Source organism: Thamnophis elegans, chromosome 13 (genome assembly GCF_009769535.1).
Source record: "Thamnophis elegans isolate rThaEle1 chromosome 13, rThaEle1.pri, whole genome shotgun sequence".
Classification (NCBI taxonomy): Eukaryota; Metazoa; Chordata; class Lepidosauria; order Squamata; family Colubridae; genus Thamnophis; species Thamnophis elegans.
Genome location: NC_045553.1, coordinates 22,085,292 through 22,100,503, shown reverse-complemented (window position 1 = coordinate 22,100,503; position 15,212 = coordinate 22,085,292). Strand labels below are relative to the sequence as shown.

General features: G+C 37.5%; 1 protein-coding gene across 3 annotated transcripts in view; it reads right to left on the bottom strand.

Annotated features, from left to right (window-relative positions):
* Window positions 1-14,034, bottom strand: part of LOC116516465 (small serum protein 5-like) — a 37,656-nt gene extending 23,622 nt beyond the window's left edge. For all 3 annotated transcript variants that reach the window (XR_004256355.1, XM_032228955.1, XM_032228954.1), the window contains exons 1-2: window positions 13,924-14,034; window positions 12,723-12,813 (exon numbers count right to left, since the gene is read on the bottom strand). Coding sequence is in view for 2 of the 3 variants with exons in the window: in XM_032228955.1 (XP_032084846.1) it covers window positions 12,723-12,813; window positions 13,924-13,926 (94 nt within the window). In the remaining variant the exon portion in view is untranslated. The remainder of the gene's footprint in view (window positions 1-12,722; window positions 12,814-13,923) is intronic.
* Window positions 14,035-15,212: the final 1,178 nt, after the last annotated feature.

Here is a 15,212-nt window from a genome sequence, read left to right as displayed (position 1 = left end):
TTTTCCAGCTGTTTCACAGAGGATGTCAACTCTGCTCTTGTCTGCCATGATGAAAATGTAAAAATATAAAAAGAAAAAGGCAAGAGCTGCTGAAGTGAGGCTGGGTTAGCTGCTGCCAGAGTCCCCAATGGATGACTCTGCTTAACTGTTTAAAAAAGCCCCCCAAAAAACCACCCTCTACAGGAGGAGGCAAGAGAACCACATGCCTCATCTACATAAGAAATTTTTTGGCTTTTAACCCTTGCTTAACTCTGTCGAGTGATCATAAAGTCAGACTAAATGAGGCACATGGTTCTCCTGCCTCCTCCTGTAGAGGGCACTTTTTTAGAGGCTTTATTAAACAGTTAAGCACTAAGCAGAGTCATCCACTGTGACTCTGGCAGCAACTACCTCAGCCTGACCTCAGCTCTTGCCTTTTTCCTTTTACATTTTTTTCCTTTTCATGATGACAGTGGTGAGGCTCTGCCTCCCCTGCCTCCCCTGACTGCACGTCACTGCGCAAAACTTAGTCGTACACCACATTTACACAATACAATACGAACAGGAGCTTCCTGTTCTTTCTAATAGCAATTGCCAATCAATATCGCTCACCTTATATTCTTTCCCCTTCTGTTATATTTCATTTGCATTTCACCATTCTTAACCCTCTTCTCTTACTCCTCTGTCTGCTATATTGGCTGATTACCTCTAGTAAGTTTAAACCACTTGGATACATATATATGTGTTAATTCTCCTTAACTACTATTTTTGGGCTTCTCTGTCTTCCTTAATTCATCCTTGTTTGTTTCCTCCATCCACATATACTATATATCACATATCTGGTAGAATTCTGTTTCTTCTTTTCTCTGGATTTCTTTTGTTAATTTGTCCATTTCAGCACAGTCCATAACCTTTCTTATTATTTCATCTTCGCTTGGAATTAATTTATTTTTCCATTTCTGGGCAAAGGCAATCCTTGCCCCTGTAATTATATGTAATATTAAATACTGAATTTCTTTTTTATATTTCACAGTCATTATTCCTAATAAAAAAACTTCAGGTTTCCATTCTATTTTAACACCTGTTATTACCTCTAGCCACTTTTTGATCATTTTCCAAAATTTTTAGCCTCCTCACAGGTCCACCATAAGTGGTAGTATGTTCCATGTATTGATTCACATTTCCAACATTTTGGGAGGTATTTATTGAGATTTTAGCTAACCTTGTTGGTGCCATGTGCCATCTGTAAAACATTTTGTACTGATTGTCCTTGCATGCAACTGATAGTGTCATTTTTAAGTTTGTTCCCCCCCAATTTTTCCCATTTATCCAATTCAATATTATAGCCAAAGTTCTGTGCCCATTTTATCTTTTGTTCTTTCACGATTTCCATTTTATGCTTCAGGAGAAATTTATATATTCTCCCTATCATCTTTCTATCTGAGCTATGAATTATTTTATCCAATTTGTGTGGTTCTGTTTCGATGTCATATATTTTAGTATCATTATTGTGTTTAGTTTTGATTAGCAAGTAGGTTAGCCAGTCAACTTTCATGTTTTGTTCTGCCAACTCTTCAATTGTTTTTAAATTTCCCTGTCCGTCAATTATGTCTCTGTATCTTAGCATTTTATTCATATCTATAAAATTTGGATGGATCATCCTTTCTGTCGGTGATAGCCAATTCGGGATTTTCACATAGTGCATTTTTTTGATTTTGAGCCAGTTTTGCAATAATGTTCTTCTAATTAAATGTTTTTGAAAGTATTTGTGCATTTTATTTTTATCATCCCATAGGAATGTATGCCAACTTGCTTGAAAACCATGGCCGTCTAAGGTCAAAATTCTTTTATTCTTTAGCTCTATCCAATCTTTCACCCATGTTATTGTTACTGCTAAGGTGTATAATTCCCAATTTGGTAATGCTAAACCTCCCCTCTGCTTGCTATCTTGCATTGACTTTAGTTTAATCTTCGCTTTTCGTCCTTGCCAAATGACCCTAGCAGTTATTTTGTTTAATTCTTGAAAGAAAGTTTTACCCGGGTTAATAGGTGCGGCTTGCAACAAGAATAAGATTCTTGGTAAAATATTCATTTTGACTGTGGCTATACGTCCCATTAGTGATAGCTGAATATTTTTCCAGCTTTCTAAATCTTTCTTTATTTGTGTCACTAGTTTATTATAAGTATCCTCCTTAATTGTATAACATTTTAAAGACACCCAGATCCCCAAGTATTTCACTTTATTAGTGATTTGCATTCTAGTTGCTAATTCCAGTTCTGCTTTTTGCTTTTTTGTCATATTCTTGGTTATCATTTTTGTTTTGCCTTATTGATTTTTTTATCCTGCCACTTCGCCATATTCTTCTAATTTTTTAATTAATTTCAGACTGGATTCTAACGGATCTTCTAGAACAAATACTAAGTCATCGGCATAAGATTGGGCCTTATATTCTTTGTTTTTGAGTCTCAAATCTTTTATTCCCTGGTCCTTTCTAATTTCATTTAATAAAATTTCCAGGGTTAATATAAACAGCAAACACCATATATGAAAATATGTAGCATCGAGAGAACCACATCTCCAACATTTAGGCTGTACATTCGGATACATAGAAGCCAGCTTTCTAGGATCTAAGTGCCATCTATAAAACATCTTATAAAAATTTTCTCTCAGGTTTTGTGCTTGTGTGAATTTCACATGTCTTACCCATATTCTTTCCCATGTGTCCAACATTATTGGTTCTTCAATATTTTGAGCCCACTTTATCATACAATCTTTAACTAATTCTGTTTCCGAATCCATCTGTATTAGTACATTATATATGCTCTTTATATGCATTAAACTTTGATCTCTTATTTGTTTAAACAAATTATCTTCAACTTGGATAAAACCAGTTTTTTGGTCTATTTTCCACCTGGCCTGTAATTGGTCATACTGGAACCATGTTTGAACTACCTTCTCTCCTTTCAATACCTCTAACGATTTTAGTTGTAGCAACCCCCTTTCCAAAGTAAGAAGTTGTCTGTAGGTGGTTCTCTCCTGTTTTTGTGCTATATTCATATTTTCAATTGCATGTCTAGGAATTGCCCACATGGGTAACTTGTCATTTAGTTTATATTGATATTTTTTCCAAACCAGCAGTAAAGCATTTCTTAAGATGTGACTTTTAAAATTCTCATCCAATTTTTTGTTGAATAACAAGTAAGCATGCCAACCATACACCAGATCGTGTCCCTCGATATTCAGTATTCTATCGTTGGTTAAATGGGTCCAATCGCTAATTGCGGATAGCGCCACTGCATCATAGTATAATTTTAGGTTAGGTAATTTCAAGCCTCCTCTCTCGCGTACATCTTGCATTATTTTCATCTTTACCCTCGGCTTCTTTCTGGCCCATACAAATTTGTTGATACCCTTCTGCCATTCTAAAAGATTCGCATCTTTTTTAAGTATAGGTAACATTTGAAAAAGAAATAAAAATTTTGGTAAGATGTTCATTTTCACTGCCGCTATCCTACCCAACAAAGATAAGTACAATTTCTCCCATTTTTTCATCTCTATCTGTATACTCCGCCATAGTGGTTCATAATTGTGCTTATATAATTTCCCATTTGAGGCTAAAATATTAACCCCAAGATATTTGACTTTTTTGACTACCTTACATCCTAGCATCCCTCCTAGTTCTTCCTTTTGTTTAGTATTCATATTGATAGCTAATATTTTTGTTTTTCCTAAATTTATTTTAAAACCAGACACTTGACCATATTGATTAATCGTATTCATTAAAACCATACTAGATTCCTGCAGTTGTTCCAATATTATGACCAAATCATCCGCAAAAGCGCGGACTCTGTATTCTTGCTGCCTAATCTTGATCCCTTTTAGACCATCCAAGCCCCGTATTTTATTCAACAATACTTCCAAAGTTATAATGAACAATAGTGGGGACAAAGGACAGCCCTGTCTTGTACCTTTTCCGATTTGAAAAGGATCTGTTAAACTTCTGTTGACTATGATTTGGGCTGTTTGCTGTTGGTATATTGCTTTAATTGACCGTAAAAAGCTATCTCCTATCTACATTTTTTGCAATATCTTCAACAGAAATTGCCAGTTAACTCGATCAAAGGCCTTCTCAGCATCCAGAAAGATGAATGCAGGGACTTCCTGGGAGGAGCCTGCTGGTGGTGGCAGCAAAAAAATCAGCTGCCTCCGAATTCCTGGCTATGTACCTGTTTAGAGGATCTTCCATCTGACGTCTTATCAGGTTTTCTTATCCTTCAGGCAAGAAGGAAAGAAGAAATTGTTTTGCTGGCAAATGCTCTTCAATTTTTGCAGCTTTTGTGCTTGCAGGGAAAGGGGGGGCTAGCCCAAGGCAGAACGGCTATCCGTGCTGGGAACTTCAAACTGCCTTGTGCGGGACAAAGTAGGTCTCCCCCACTCAGTTCAAAGTTTTGTTTGATTTAATCTTATCACGAGCTGAATCCGTTTGCGTGGACAATAATTGTTTATCAATATTTTAGCTTCTTTTCTTTTTCTCCTCCGAAAACTTATTTACTTAGAGGCTTTTAAAATGGCGCTGAGCAGGCTGGTTTCTCCGGTAATAACGAACACTTTTTGTTAATTCTCACAAGAATTCAAAACAAAAGAGATTGCTTATCATTTGTTTTGGTTTCACAATAGGCCAGCAGAAGCTTTTTAATTAGTTTCATTTTTACAAGAATTTCACTCCTTCATTAATCTTGCTTATCTGGAAGTTAAATGGTGATGAATCTGCTGAACGGTCTTGTTACAATGTTTACTCACTGAAAGTTTTGCCAAGCCTTAAACTTCAAAATAAAAGGGGAACTCAGCCTCTTTACTTAAAGCTGCATATTCAGGCAATAGAGTTTTATTAACTGCAGGCAGATAAATTTTGAAATGGCTTCAAAACCAAATATTAACTCGAAGTCGTCACACTCTACTTCCAGGGGCACATCCTCAGTGCCTGGCACAAAGCTGCAGCCTCCGCTTCCTACGCCCCCTGCTGGGGATGTGTTAATGAAAGAATTTTTCCTGAGCAATCTAAGCGAGGCTCTTAATGCACTGACAATTAAAATGGAAGATAAGTTTAGAGATAATAGAGAGATGGTAAAGCAGGAGAGAAAAGAGGAAATAAAAGAAATGAAAGAAGAAATCAAAAGTGAAATAAAAGGACTTAAACAGGAGCTGTATGAGAAAATTGACGCTAAGGTTGGTAAAATTAGAGACGAAATGCTGAGACTTGTAACTGTATTAACAGAACACATTTCTGGAATGGAAGATACTCTAGAGGTTCTTAATGATGCCAATGCTAACTTGACATTGAAAACAGAGGTGGTGGAACAAAAAGTGGAAAATGCTGAAAAAGAAATTATGATACAGTACCGACAAATGGAGTTCGCATTAAGAGTAAGGGGGCTGCGTGAGGAGAAACAGGAGAACCTGAAACAGATCCTATCGGAAGCTTTTGACCGCTTGATGGGAAGACCAGGGACCATCCTTGACTGGCAAATCGACAAAGCTTACCGCGTTAACTCCTGGCTGGCAAAGCAGAAGCAGCTTCCTCGAGACATCGTTATATATTTTACTACAAGAGAGCTTAGAAATATGGTACTGCAAGCCTCTTATAACACTAAGCTTCAAATTGGCGGTCAAGACCTGATTGTTTTGAAAAAGATACCACCTCAAATGTTAAGAGCCAGGAGAGACTACGCTTTTTTGGTCGAAGAACTCAGAAATCGTCAGATACAGTATAGATGGGATGCACCATTTGGCATCATATTTACATTTGATAAGCAAAGGTACCGCCTCAACTCTGTATGGAAAGCCCGAGATTTTTATTATAATATATTGAAGGTCAGATAACCTGCACCATCTGGACCTAGAGAAAGACCACAAGAAGGACAGGATAGACAGCAAACTACACAACCACCAGACAAGGAACAAAAACCTAGCCGTATGACTACTAGACGTATGGAGAAACAAGCTAAAAAGCAACAGCATCAACAATCATCGGCCATCGATCAAGGAACTACAATAACAAATCTGGAAGCAGTGGGAGGAGCTAGACCTAAGGTTAAATAGGCCATGCAGGAAGCTCTAAAAATGCTTCAACCAACCAAAGATGACAACTAAGATTTTAACATGGAATGTCAACAGACTGAATTCTCCACAGAAGAGGAAGAAAATATTTCATTATCTCAAACAGTTTCAGAACAATGTAATTTGTTTGCAAGAAATTCATATCAAGTCAACTGATCAAAAATATTTGATCAACTCAAAACTTGGTCAACATTTTGTAGCTTCCGCTATGGAAAAGAAGAATGGTATAGTTGTATACTTAAGAAAAGATATGAAAGCTGTATACTATTGGGTGACTGGAATGGAGTGATAGATACTAAGAGAGATAAGAAGATTTCCCGCCTAAATACTAAGATGCGAGCAAAGTTACCCAAACCTTTCTTTGACATTATGGATGATTTTGAATTGAGAGATATTTGGCGAGAAAGAAATGCAGAGGAATATGACTTCACTTTCTTCTCGGACAGGCATCAATCTCTTTCAAGGATTGATTTTATTCTAACCACTAATGATTTGCTTTCTAGGGTCAAGAAAACAAAGATTGCGGCTAGGGTCCTTTCGGACCATAACCCAGTTTGGATGGAGTTGGGAAGGGTAGTGCAGGCAAGAAGGTCTTGGAGATTGAATGAAAACTTATTTAGATATGAAAAGTATATTAATGATTGTAAAAAATTACTATCTGAATATTTTGTTTTGAATATGAATAAGGGTACATCTATGGAATTTGTATGGGATGCAAGCTAAGCGTATATGAGAGGAGTCTTGATGAATATAAATAAAACACATAGAAATAAGCAAGGGTTAAAACGAACAGAACTGGAAGAGGAAATTAAGAGAAAAGAGCTGGAGTTAACAATGAACCCAGACGATACAAAGGTTAAGGAAGGGAGGTGTGGTTTTCTCGATGCTACATATTATCATATATGGTGGACCTGCCAAAAGGTTAAGCAGAAATGATTTAAACTGTTAAAAGTTAGTTCAGTAAGAAGAAGCTAAGGTCAATGTAGAATGTCATTAATTTCTTTATCTCTTTTTTCTCAATAGATTTTAGACTGTGTTAGTTAAAATCCATACCGTGTACGGGTTCTGGGAAGTCGGGGGGGAAGGAGGAGGGGGGTTGGGGGGTGGAGGGAGGGAGGGGCACACACACAAAAAATTGTACTTCAATGTCTTAATGATTGACAAATGATGAAATATTTGTGGGTTTTTTTAAAGAAATAAAAAAAAATATTTGTCAGAAAGATGAATGCAGCAGGAATTTGATTATTCTTTCCCAAATATTCTAATGCATTAATAATTAGTCTGACATTACTCTTCATCAGTCTCCCCTGTATAAAACCTGTTTGGTCGGTATGTATCAATTGTTGCATAACCACCATTAACCTATTTGCTAGTATTTTAGTAAAAATTTTATAATCTACATTAAGTAATGAGATAGGTCTGTAATTTTTTAGTTGGATAGTATCTTGATCTTCTTTGGGTATCAAAGATATAAACGCTGTCTTCCAAGATGGGGCACTTTACCTTCCGTTTGAATTTTATTAAATAGTTCTCTAAGAGGTTCTACCATTTCTAACTGTAAATTTTTATAGTAAACCGCTGTCAAGCCACCTGTGCCTGGCGCTTTTCCTAACTTTAGTTGCTTAATTACCTGCAAGATTTCCCCTGAGGTTATTGGTTGGTTCAACTTTTGCCTGTACTCTTCTCTAACTAGGGGTATTTTCTCTTTATCTAAGTATTTGTCTATATCTAAACCCTTAATTTTGTCCCCTTTATACAATTCTGTAAAGAATTCCCGGAATAACTTTTGAATCTCCTCCTGTTGAAACACCTCCTTCCCTCTATAAATCAATCTGGTTACATTTCGAGTTTTCGGTTTTTTTCCTAATCTGATAAGCTAACCATCTGCCCGGTTTATTTGCGTTACAAAAAGTATTGTGTTTTGCATATAATAAACTAGTAGCTACCTGATCAGAGATCAACATATCAAATTGGGATTTTAATATAGTAATTGCTTCCTTAACCTTTGTATCGCCTGGATTCAATATTAACTCCAACTCTTTCCCTTTAATTTCCTCTTCCAATTCTTTTTGTTTCAGCCCTTGTTTATGTCTATGTATTTTGTTTATATTCATCAGTACTCCTCTCATATACGCTTTGCTTGCATCCCATACAAATTCCATAGGTGTACCCTTATTCATATTCAGAACAAAGTATTCAGATAACAATTTTTTACAATCATTCATGTACTTCTCATATCTCAATAAGTTTTCATTCAGCCTCCAAGACCTTCTTGCCTGCACTATCCTTCCCAATTCCATCCAAACTGGGTTATAATCCGAAAGGACCCTCATCGCAATCTTTGTCTTCTTCACCCTAGAAAGTAAATCATTAGTGATTAGTATAAAATCAATCCTTGAAAAGGATTGATGTCTATCAGAAAAAAAGGTGAAATCATATTCCTCTGTGTTTCTTTCTCACCAAATATCTCTCAATTCAAAGTCGTCCATCATGTCAAAAAAAGGTTTGGGTAGCTTAGCTCGCATTTTAGTATTAGGGCGAGAGGTCTTCTTATCTCTTTTAGTGTCAATCACGCCGTTCCAGTCACCCAATAGTATACAAGACTTATAGCCCCACTGTACTAATTTAGCGTGAAGATTTCTATAGAATCCGTCTTGCTGTTGATTAGGAGCATAAATTCCCAAAAGTAATGTCTTTTTCCCTTCTAAGACTAGGTCTAGCGCGATATATCTTCCAAAGGGATCTGCTTCAATTAGTTCAGTCTTAATATCTTTTCTTAAGTATACAACTATACCATTTTTCTTTTCCATAGCAGAGGTCACAAAATGTTGACCAAGTTTGGGGTTAAACAAATATTTTTGATTGGTTGATTTGATATGAGTTTCTTGTAGACAAATTATATCATTCTTGAACTGTTTAAGATAGTGAAATATTTTCTTTCTCTTCTGTGGAGAGTTCAGTCCATTGATATTCCATGTCAAAATCTTAGTTGTCATCTTTGGTTGCCTGAAGCTTTTTTAGAGCCTCCTGCATGGCCTGTTTAACCTTTGGCCTAGCTCCTCCCATGGCTTCTGAGGTTGTTGCTGTAACTCCTTGATCAATGGCCGGTGATTGTTGAGGTTGTTGCATTGTAGCTTGTTTTTCCATTCGTCTGGTAGTCATACGGCTAGGTCTTTGTTCCATGGCAGCTTGCCCTTCCGGGAGGGGAAGATGGTGCGTCTTGTCTGGTAGTTGTGTAGTTTGCTGTCTATCTTGTCCTTCTCATGGTCTTTCTCCAGATCCAGATGGTGCAGGGTGTCCCACCTTCAAAATATTGTGATAGAAATCTCGAGCTTTCCATACAGAGTTGAGGCGATATCTTTGCTTGTCAAGTGTAATTATAATACCAAATGGCACATCCCATCTATACTGTATCTGACGGTTTCTGAGTTCTTCCACTAGAAAAGCATAATCTCTCCTGGCTCTTAGCATTTGAGGTGGTATTTCTTTCAAGACAATCAAATCCTGGCCGCCGATTTGAAGCCTGGTGTTATAGGACTCTTGTAATATCATGTTTCTGAACTCTCTTGTGGCGAAGTATATAACTAAATCTCGGGGGAGTTGCTTTTATTTTGCCGCCCATGAATTAACACGATAAATTTTATCGATCTGCCAGTCAAAGATGGACCCCGGTCGTCCCACCAGATGGTCAAAAGCCTCTGAAAAAATCTGTTTCAAGTTCTCCTGTTTATCCTCATGCAACCCCCTGACTCTTAATGCGAACTCCATCTGCCTGTACTGTATCATAATAATCTGTTTTTCAGCGTTTTCAACTTTTTGTTGCACCACCTCAGTTTTGGATGTCAAATTGGTATTAGCTTCATTAAAAACCTCTAAGTTATCTTCAATTCCAGAAACATGTTCTGTCAGTACGGTTACCAGTCCCAGCATATCATCATTTATTTTGGCAATCCTACTATCAAGTTTATCATATAAGTCCACCTTAAACTCTTTTAATTCGTCCTTTATCTCCTTTATCTCCTCTCTGAATTCTTTGAAGGTTTCCCAAAAAAGTTCTTTCATTAGCACATCTCCAGTAGGGAGCAACTTTGTGCCAGGTATCGGGGATGTGCTTCTAGGAGGAAGTTTCCCCCCAGGAATTAATTTTGATGCCATTATAAGTCTTATCTATGGGCAATTAATCAAGCTTTTCAATCAAGGGTATTAAGTCACCCCTTTGTTAGCTCTTTAGGATTTTTCAAAGGATTTCAAAAAAAAAAAGAGAAAGAAGAAAAAGCATTGTAACGAAGCAGCTCGGCATATTCAGTGCCATTTTTTACTTCTCTGTATCAGAAATATATATTAACAAAGTTGATAAGAAGAAAGTCTTGTAAACTCTTCAGAGAAGTGAAACTAATTAATAAGAAACTGCTGGCTGGCTGTTCCTCCCTTTGAACTTTTATCACTGCTTTTGCAGAAGAATTAGGAATGTAGCATTGTTACGAAGAACGCACAATCGCCATTTTAGGAGCCAGTTTCTTTTAAGAAAAAAAAAGAAAAGCTAAGTACACGAAGGAAGCTCTTGTAAAAAATGAAGCTAGGGTTTTAAAAAAAACAGATAAGGTTCTCAGATACGGACTCTGCTTGTATTAAATTCAGATAAATAGTTCAAATATTGTCCTAAGTGGAGGTATCTTACTTTGACCTGTGAAGAAGACGGCTAGGAATTTCCGGCACGGAGATAATGATTCAGCCTCGGCTGGCCCCCCTTCTCTTTGCAGCCAAAAAGGCTGCAAACTTCAAAGGAAAAGCTCTTGCCAGCTGGATCTTCTCTCCCCCTATTCTTTGCCTGAAGAGTGAGGTACCTGCCAGATATCTAGGCAGATAACGCAACCAGATACTCGGGGCAGCTCTATTAAGCTGCCGCCATCAGCAAGATCCCGCCCAGGAAGTCGAATGCTTCTTGTGTGTTAAGGAAAACCAGTACCATTTGGATGCACCTCGTAATATTCTATTATGCCTTGGATGACTCTCATATTATTTTTAATGTGTCTGTGAGGTAAAAATCCATTTTGGACCAAGTGTATTTGTTCATTTAAAATCTATTTAATTCTTCCTGCCATAATTGCTGCAAATATTTTATAGTTGGAATTTAGTACTGAAATTGGTCTGTAATTTTAGATTTCTTGTAGATTGGTTTCTTCTTTCGGGATTAGCGATATTATTGCTTCCATCCATGATTCAGGCATCTTGGCTTTTCCTAAAACTTTGTTAAACATTTCCACTTCTAGTTCTTCCAATATTATTTTATTATATTTGTATAGCTCCACCGGTATTCCGTCTGGACCTGGGGTTTTATTATTTTTCTGTTTTTTCAAAACTAAGTCCATTTCGGCTAATGTTATTGGCCTGTTTATCGCCTCCCTTTGTTCTTTTGACATTGGTGTTATCTCTTCTGTGTTTCAATAATGTTTTATTTTGATTTCCTCCATACCATCTTGCATATATAATTTGCGAAATATTTATGAATAATATGCTTCTTTTCTTCCACTTTGTATTGAATTCTTCCCTCATCATCTTTTAATTGGTATATCATCCTTCTTTCTCTTTCATTCCTCAATCTGTATGCCAGCCATTGTCCAGGTTTGTTGGCTTGTTCAAAGTAATTTTGTCTGGCCGCTTTAATTTTCTGTGCTAATTCCTTTTGAGTTATTAAGTTGATCTTTTGTTTTATCATCTCTTTTTTTCTTTTTTAATTTTATTCTTTGGGTCTTTCTGTAGTTCAGCGTCAGCTTCCATAAATTCTTTTTGCATACATTCTTGTTGCTCTTTTTGTTTTCTAGTTTTTCTCGCCATGTAGGCAATCGTGAGGCCTCTTGTGTATGCTTTCATAGTGTCCCAGAGATTTTGAATTGAGGTGTCTTCTTTTTTATTTATTCTAAAAAATAGTTTTAATTCTTTCTCCAGCATTTGAGCGCATTCTATTTCATTTGCAATATTTGAATTCATCATCCATCTTTTTCTTCTTCTTTGACCTTTCCATCTTAATTTTATTGGATTATGATCTGCCCAATCATTTGCTTCCATCTCAATTTCGTCTAATTGATTACGTAGATCAGATGAAATGCAAGCCATGTCAATTCTTGAGAGGGACTGGTGGGGGTTCGAATAAAAGGTATATTGCTTTCTTGTTTTGTCCCTTTCTCTCCAAATATCTTGTAGTTTATATTCCATTGCCATCTCAAAAAATGATTTGGGTAACTTTTTTTATTATTTTTGCTCTCATAGTCCATTTTTTTTATCCACTGTTGCATTATAATCCCCAATTAAGCAAATATTTTCATATTTGAATTTGTTTATTTTGTTATGTAACTTCTTATAGAATTCCTCTTGTTTCTGATTTGGTGCATATCTGACTATTAATAATATCGGTTTTTCTGTTCTCTCCAATTCAATCATTAGCATCCTGCCTTCTTCATCAGAGTGGACTGCTTTGGAGTTTATTTTTTTCCTTTATATGGGTCTTTTTTTTTAATCTGCCAGTGCTGTATATAATTTCCCTAGTTTTTAAGCCCACAACATTTTTACTAAACCTTGGCAAGCAGTACAGCGATGATTTGCTCAAATGTATAAAGAGTTCGATTACCTTTTTTAGCCATAAGTTCAAAGGGAACTATATAGCATGCATGACATGCAGCCAGCACGAGAGAGAAGAGGATCAGACTGAAGAAGACTTTCTGAGAAAGGGAAAGAAAAAAGAAAGAATAAGCCATAAGAGATCTTACTCATTGTTTCAGAAACTGGGTGTTCAAAGTCGTTCTAATTCCCCTCTGATAATACGATGAAGTTCATGAACTTTGGAACAAGCCCTCTAGGTTAAGTTTACAATCTTGTGCAAGTGTGCAGGTTGATCTCTGTTGCACAAGAGGGTCAACCTGGAATATGTCCCTCCCCTCTTTGTGTCAGTTGCACACAATCCAGGATACCTGAATATCTTGGCTCTTTGTCCGTCTCTCTAGCAGTCTTCACCGAGGGGTGTCCATGCCCAGTTCCTGCAACCGTTCTTCCTATGCTTTAGCCTCCCGTCCCCTAATCATCCTGGTTGCTCATCTCTGCAGTCTTTCTAGAGTCTCAACATCTTTTTATACAACGTGATTACTAAAACTGGATGCAGGATTCTAGGTGTGGTTTTACTAAGGCTTTATAGAGTGGCATTAGTGCCTTCCTTGATCTTGATTGTATCCCTCTTTAACACAGCCTAGGATTGCATTGGGTTTTTTGGCTGCCATTCTTCATCTAACCGTTTGTTTGCCCGCCTCCCTAGTAGTCCTCACTTTGGAATGTCTTTCCATCCTTCTCCCCTCCAGAACAAAATTGTTGGGATTGACCCCACACAGTGAATGGAAATATGCCTTACTCTGATACATCAGTTCATTCTTCAGGCCTTTTCCCACCCGTGATGCCTTGTGGAGGGGAAATGACAATCTCCACCTTGAACCCCTGAGCTGTGATGTCCCTCATACCAAAAATGCATTTCAGTATTTATGCAACTCTCATTCATCCTTCCAAATAGCTAGAAAATACATTCTGCTTTTAAGCCCTGTCCCAAAATTAGACCATCTACCTCTGGATTTTAAACTCACCCCACTCACCCCAAAATGCAACTAATTGGTTTTGCAAACGGTTCTCTTTGTCCTCTCTCTCTTTTGGAGTTCTAAAGGAACACCTGATGGCATTTGATTTATTTCTGTCTTTCTATTTTCTTTTATCTAAACAACATACAGAATGACCCTCTGATTATTAAATTGGACTCTGGTTGCAAGTGAAAGACAAACCGTTGTACTTACCATCTTGGCTTTGGGGAAGACCCAGGAAATCTCTTGGTAGGGAGGAAGGACAAGGAGCAGCACTTGTCTCTGAGGTCAGAAAGGAATCTGCTCCTCCAATTTATACAAGAACCAAGACTGCCGCTTGTGCAATTAAAAAAAAAAACGCTGAGTAAGTTTTGTCAGAGTAGCCATTGCCAGTTGCTCTATGACTAATTTGTGTTTGTTTTGCAGATGGGATGAAGGGAAAACATTTCATCAGCTTCAGATCCACCTTGCTAGAAAAAAAGACCAAATGATGGAGAGACAAGAAATTGGCCACAGGATTTGAGAAATTGAAATGGCCAGATGGACAGCCTCCACCCCGTCTTCCCCCAAGATGCCCCATACCCATATTGATTACTCAGGATTGTAGACCACTAGGTGATCCATCTGTCCTCTTGGAAGTGGGATTTACTCTCATTCTTTCCTAGGGACTCCCAAGACAGAATGGGGTGTTTCTGAACCTCAGGATTGTCCTCTCTTGATTTGGCTTTCCATGCCGGTTCTTTGTGGGTCAGAATCTTGGGGATTGATGTCCTCCATTGATCCACTTGCTCTCTGGCTCTGCTCAAGGGGAGCTGAGTATTTTCCCAATGGATCTCCTGTAGGAGATCTTTCTGTTAAATGTTCTTTTTTTAAATCAATTTTTATTGCAATTCTCCCCCTCCCCTGCCCTGCCCAACATACATATTTTATGAACAAAGTGTTGTCTGGATCTTTTCTTGAGCATCCTCTCATATACATAATCCACTTTACATCCTATCTCTGATTCCAATTTCAGCCATATTATTCTCTTTCCATATTTTGTTATCTTAAGCTTATTTTCTTCTTAATACATAAACAACATCACTAATCGCCCTTACCCTATTTTTTGGATTATAAAACGCACCTTTTTCCCTCAAAAAAGAGGCTGAATATCTGGGTGCATCTTATACACTGAATACAAAAATTTTGGCCTCCCGAAACCCCACCCCCTTCACCAAAACGGCCATGCAGAGCCTTTAGGAGGCTTCCAGAGTGCTCCTGGGGGCCCGGGGAGGGCAGCAATTAGCAAAAAATGGACCTTCTTTTGCTCAATTTTGCTCCCCCCCGCAGTCCCCAGGAGCACTCTATAAGCCTCCTAAAGGCTATGCCTGTCCTTTTTTTGACAGAAATGGACCCATTTTTGTGAAAAACAGGCTGTTTTGGAGAGGTCTGCAGAGTGCAAAGACTTTTTTTTTAATTTGCCTCTTCAAAATCTGGGTGCGTCTTATATGCCGGTGCATTTT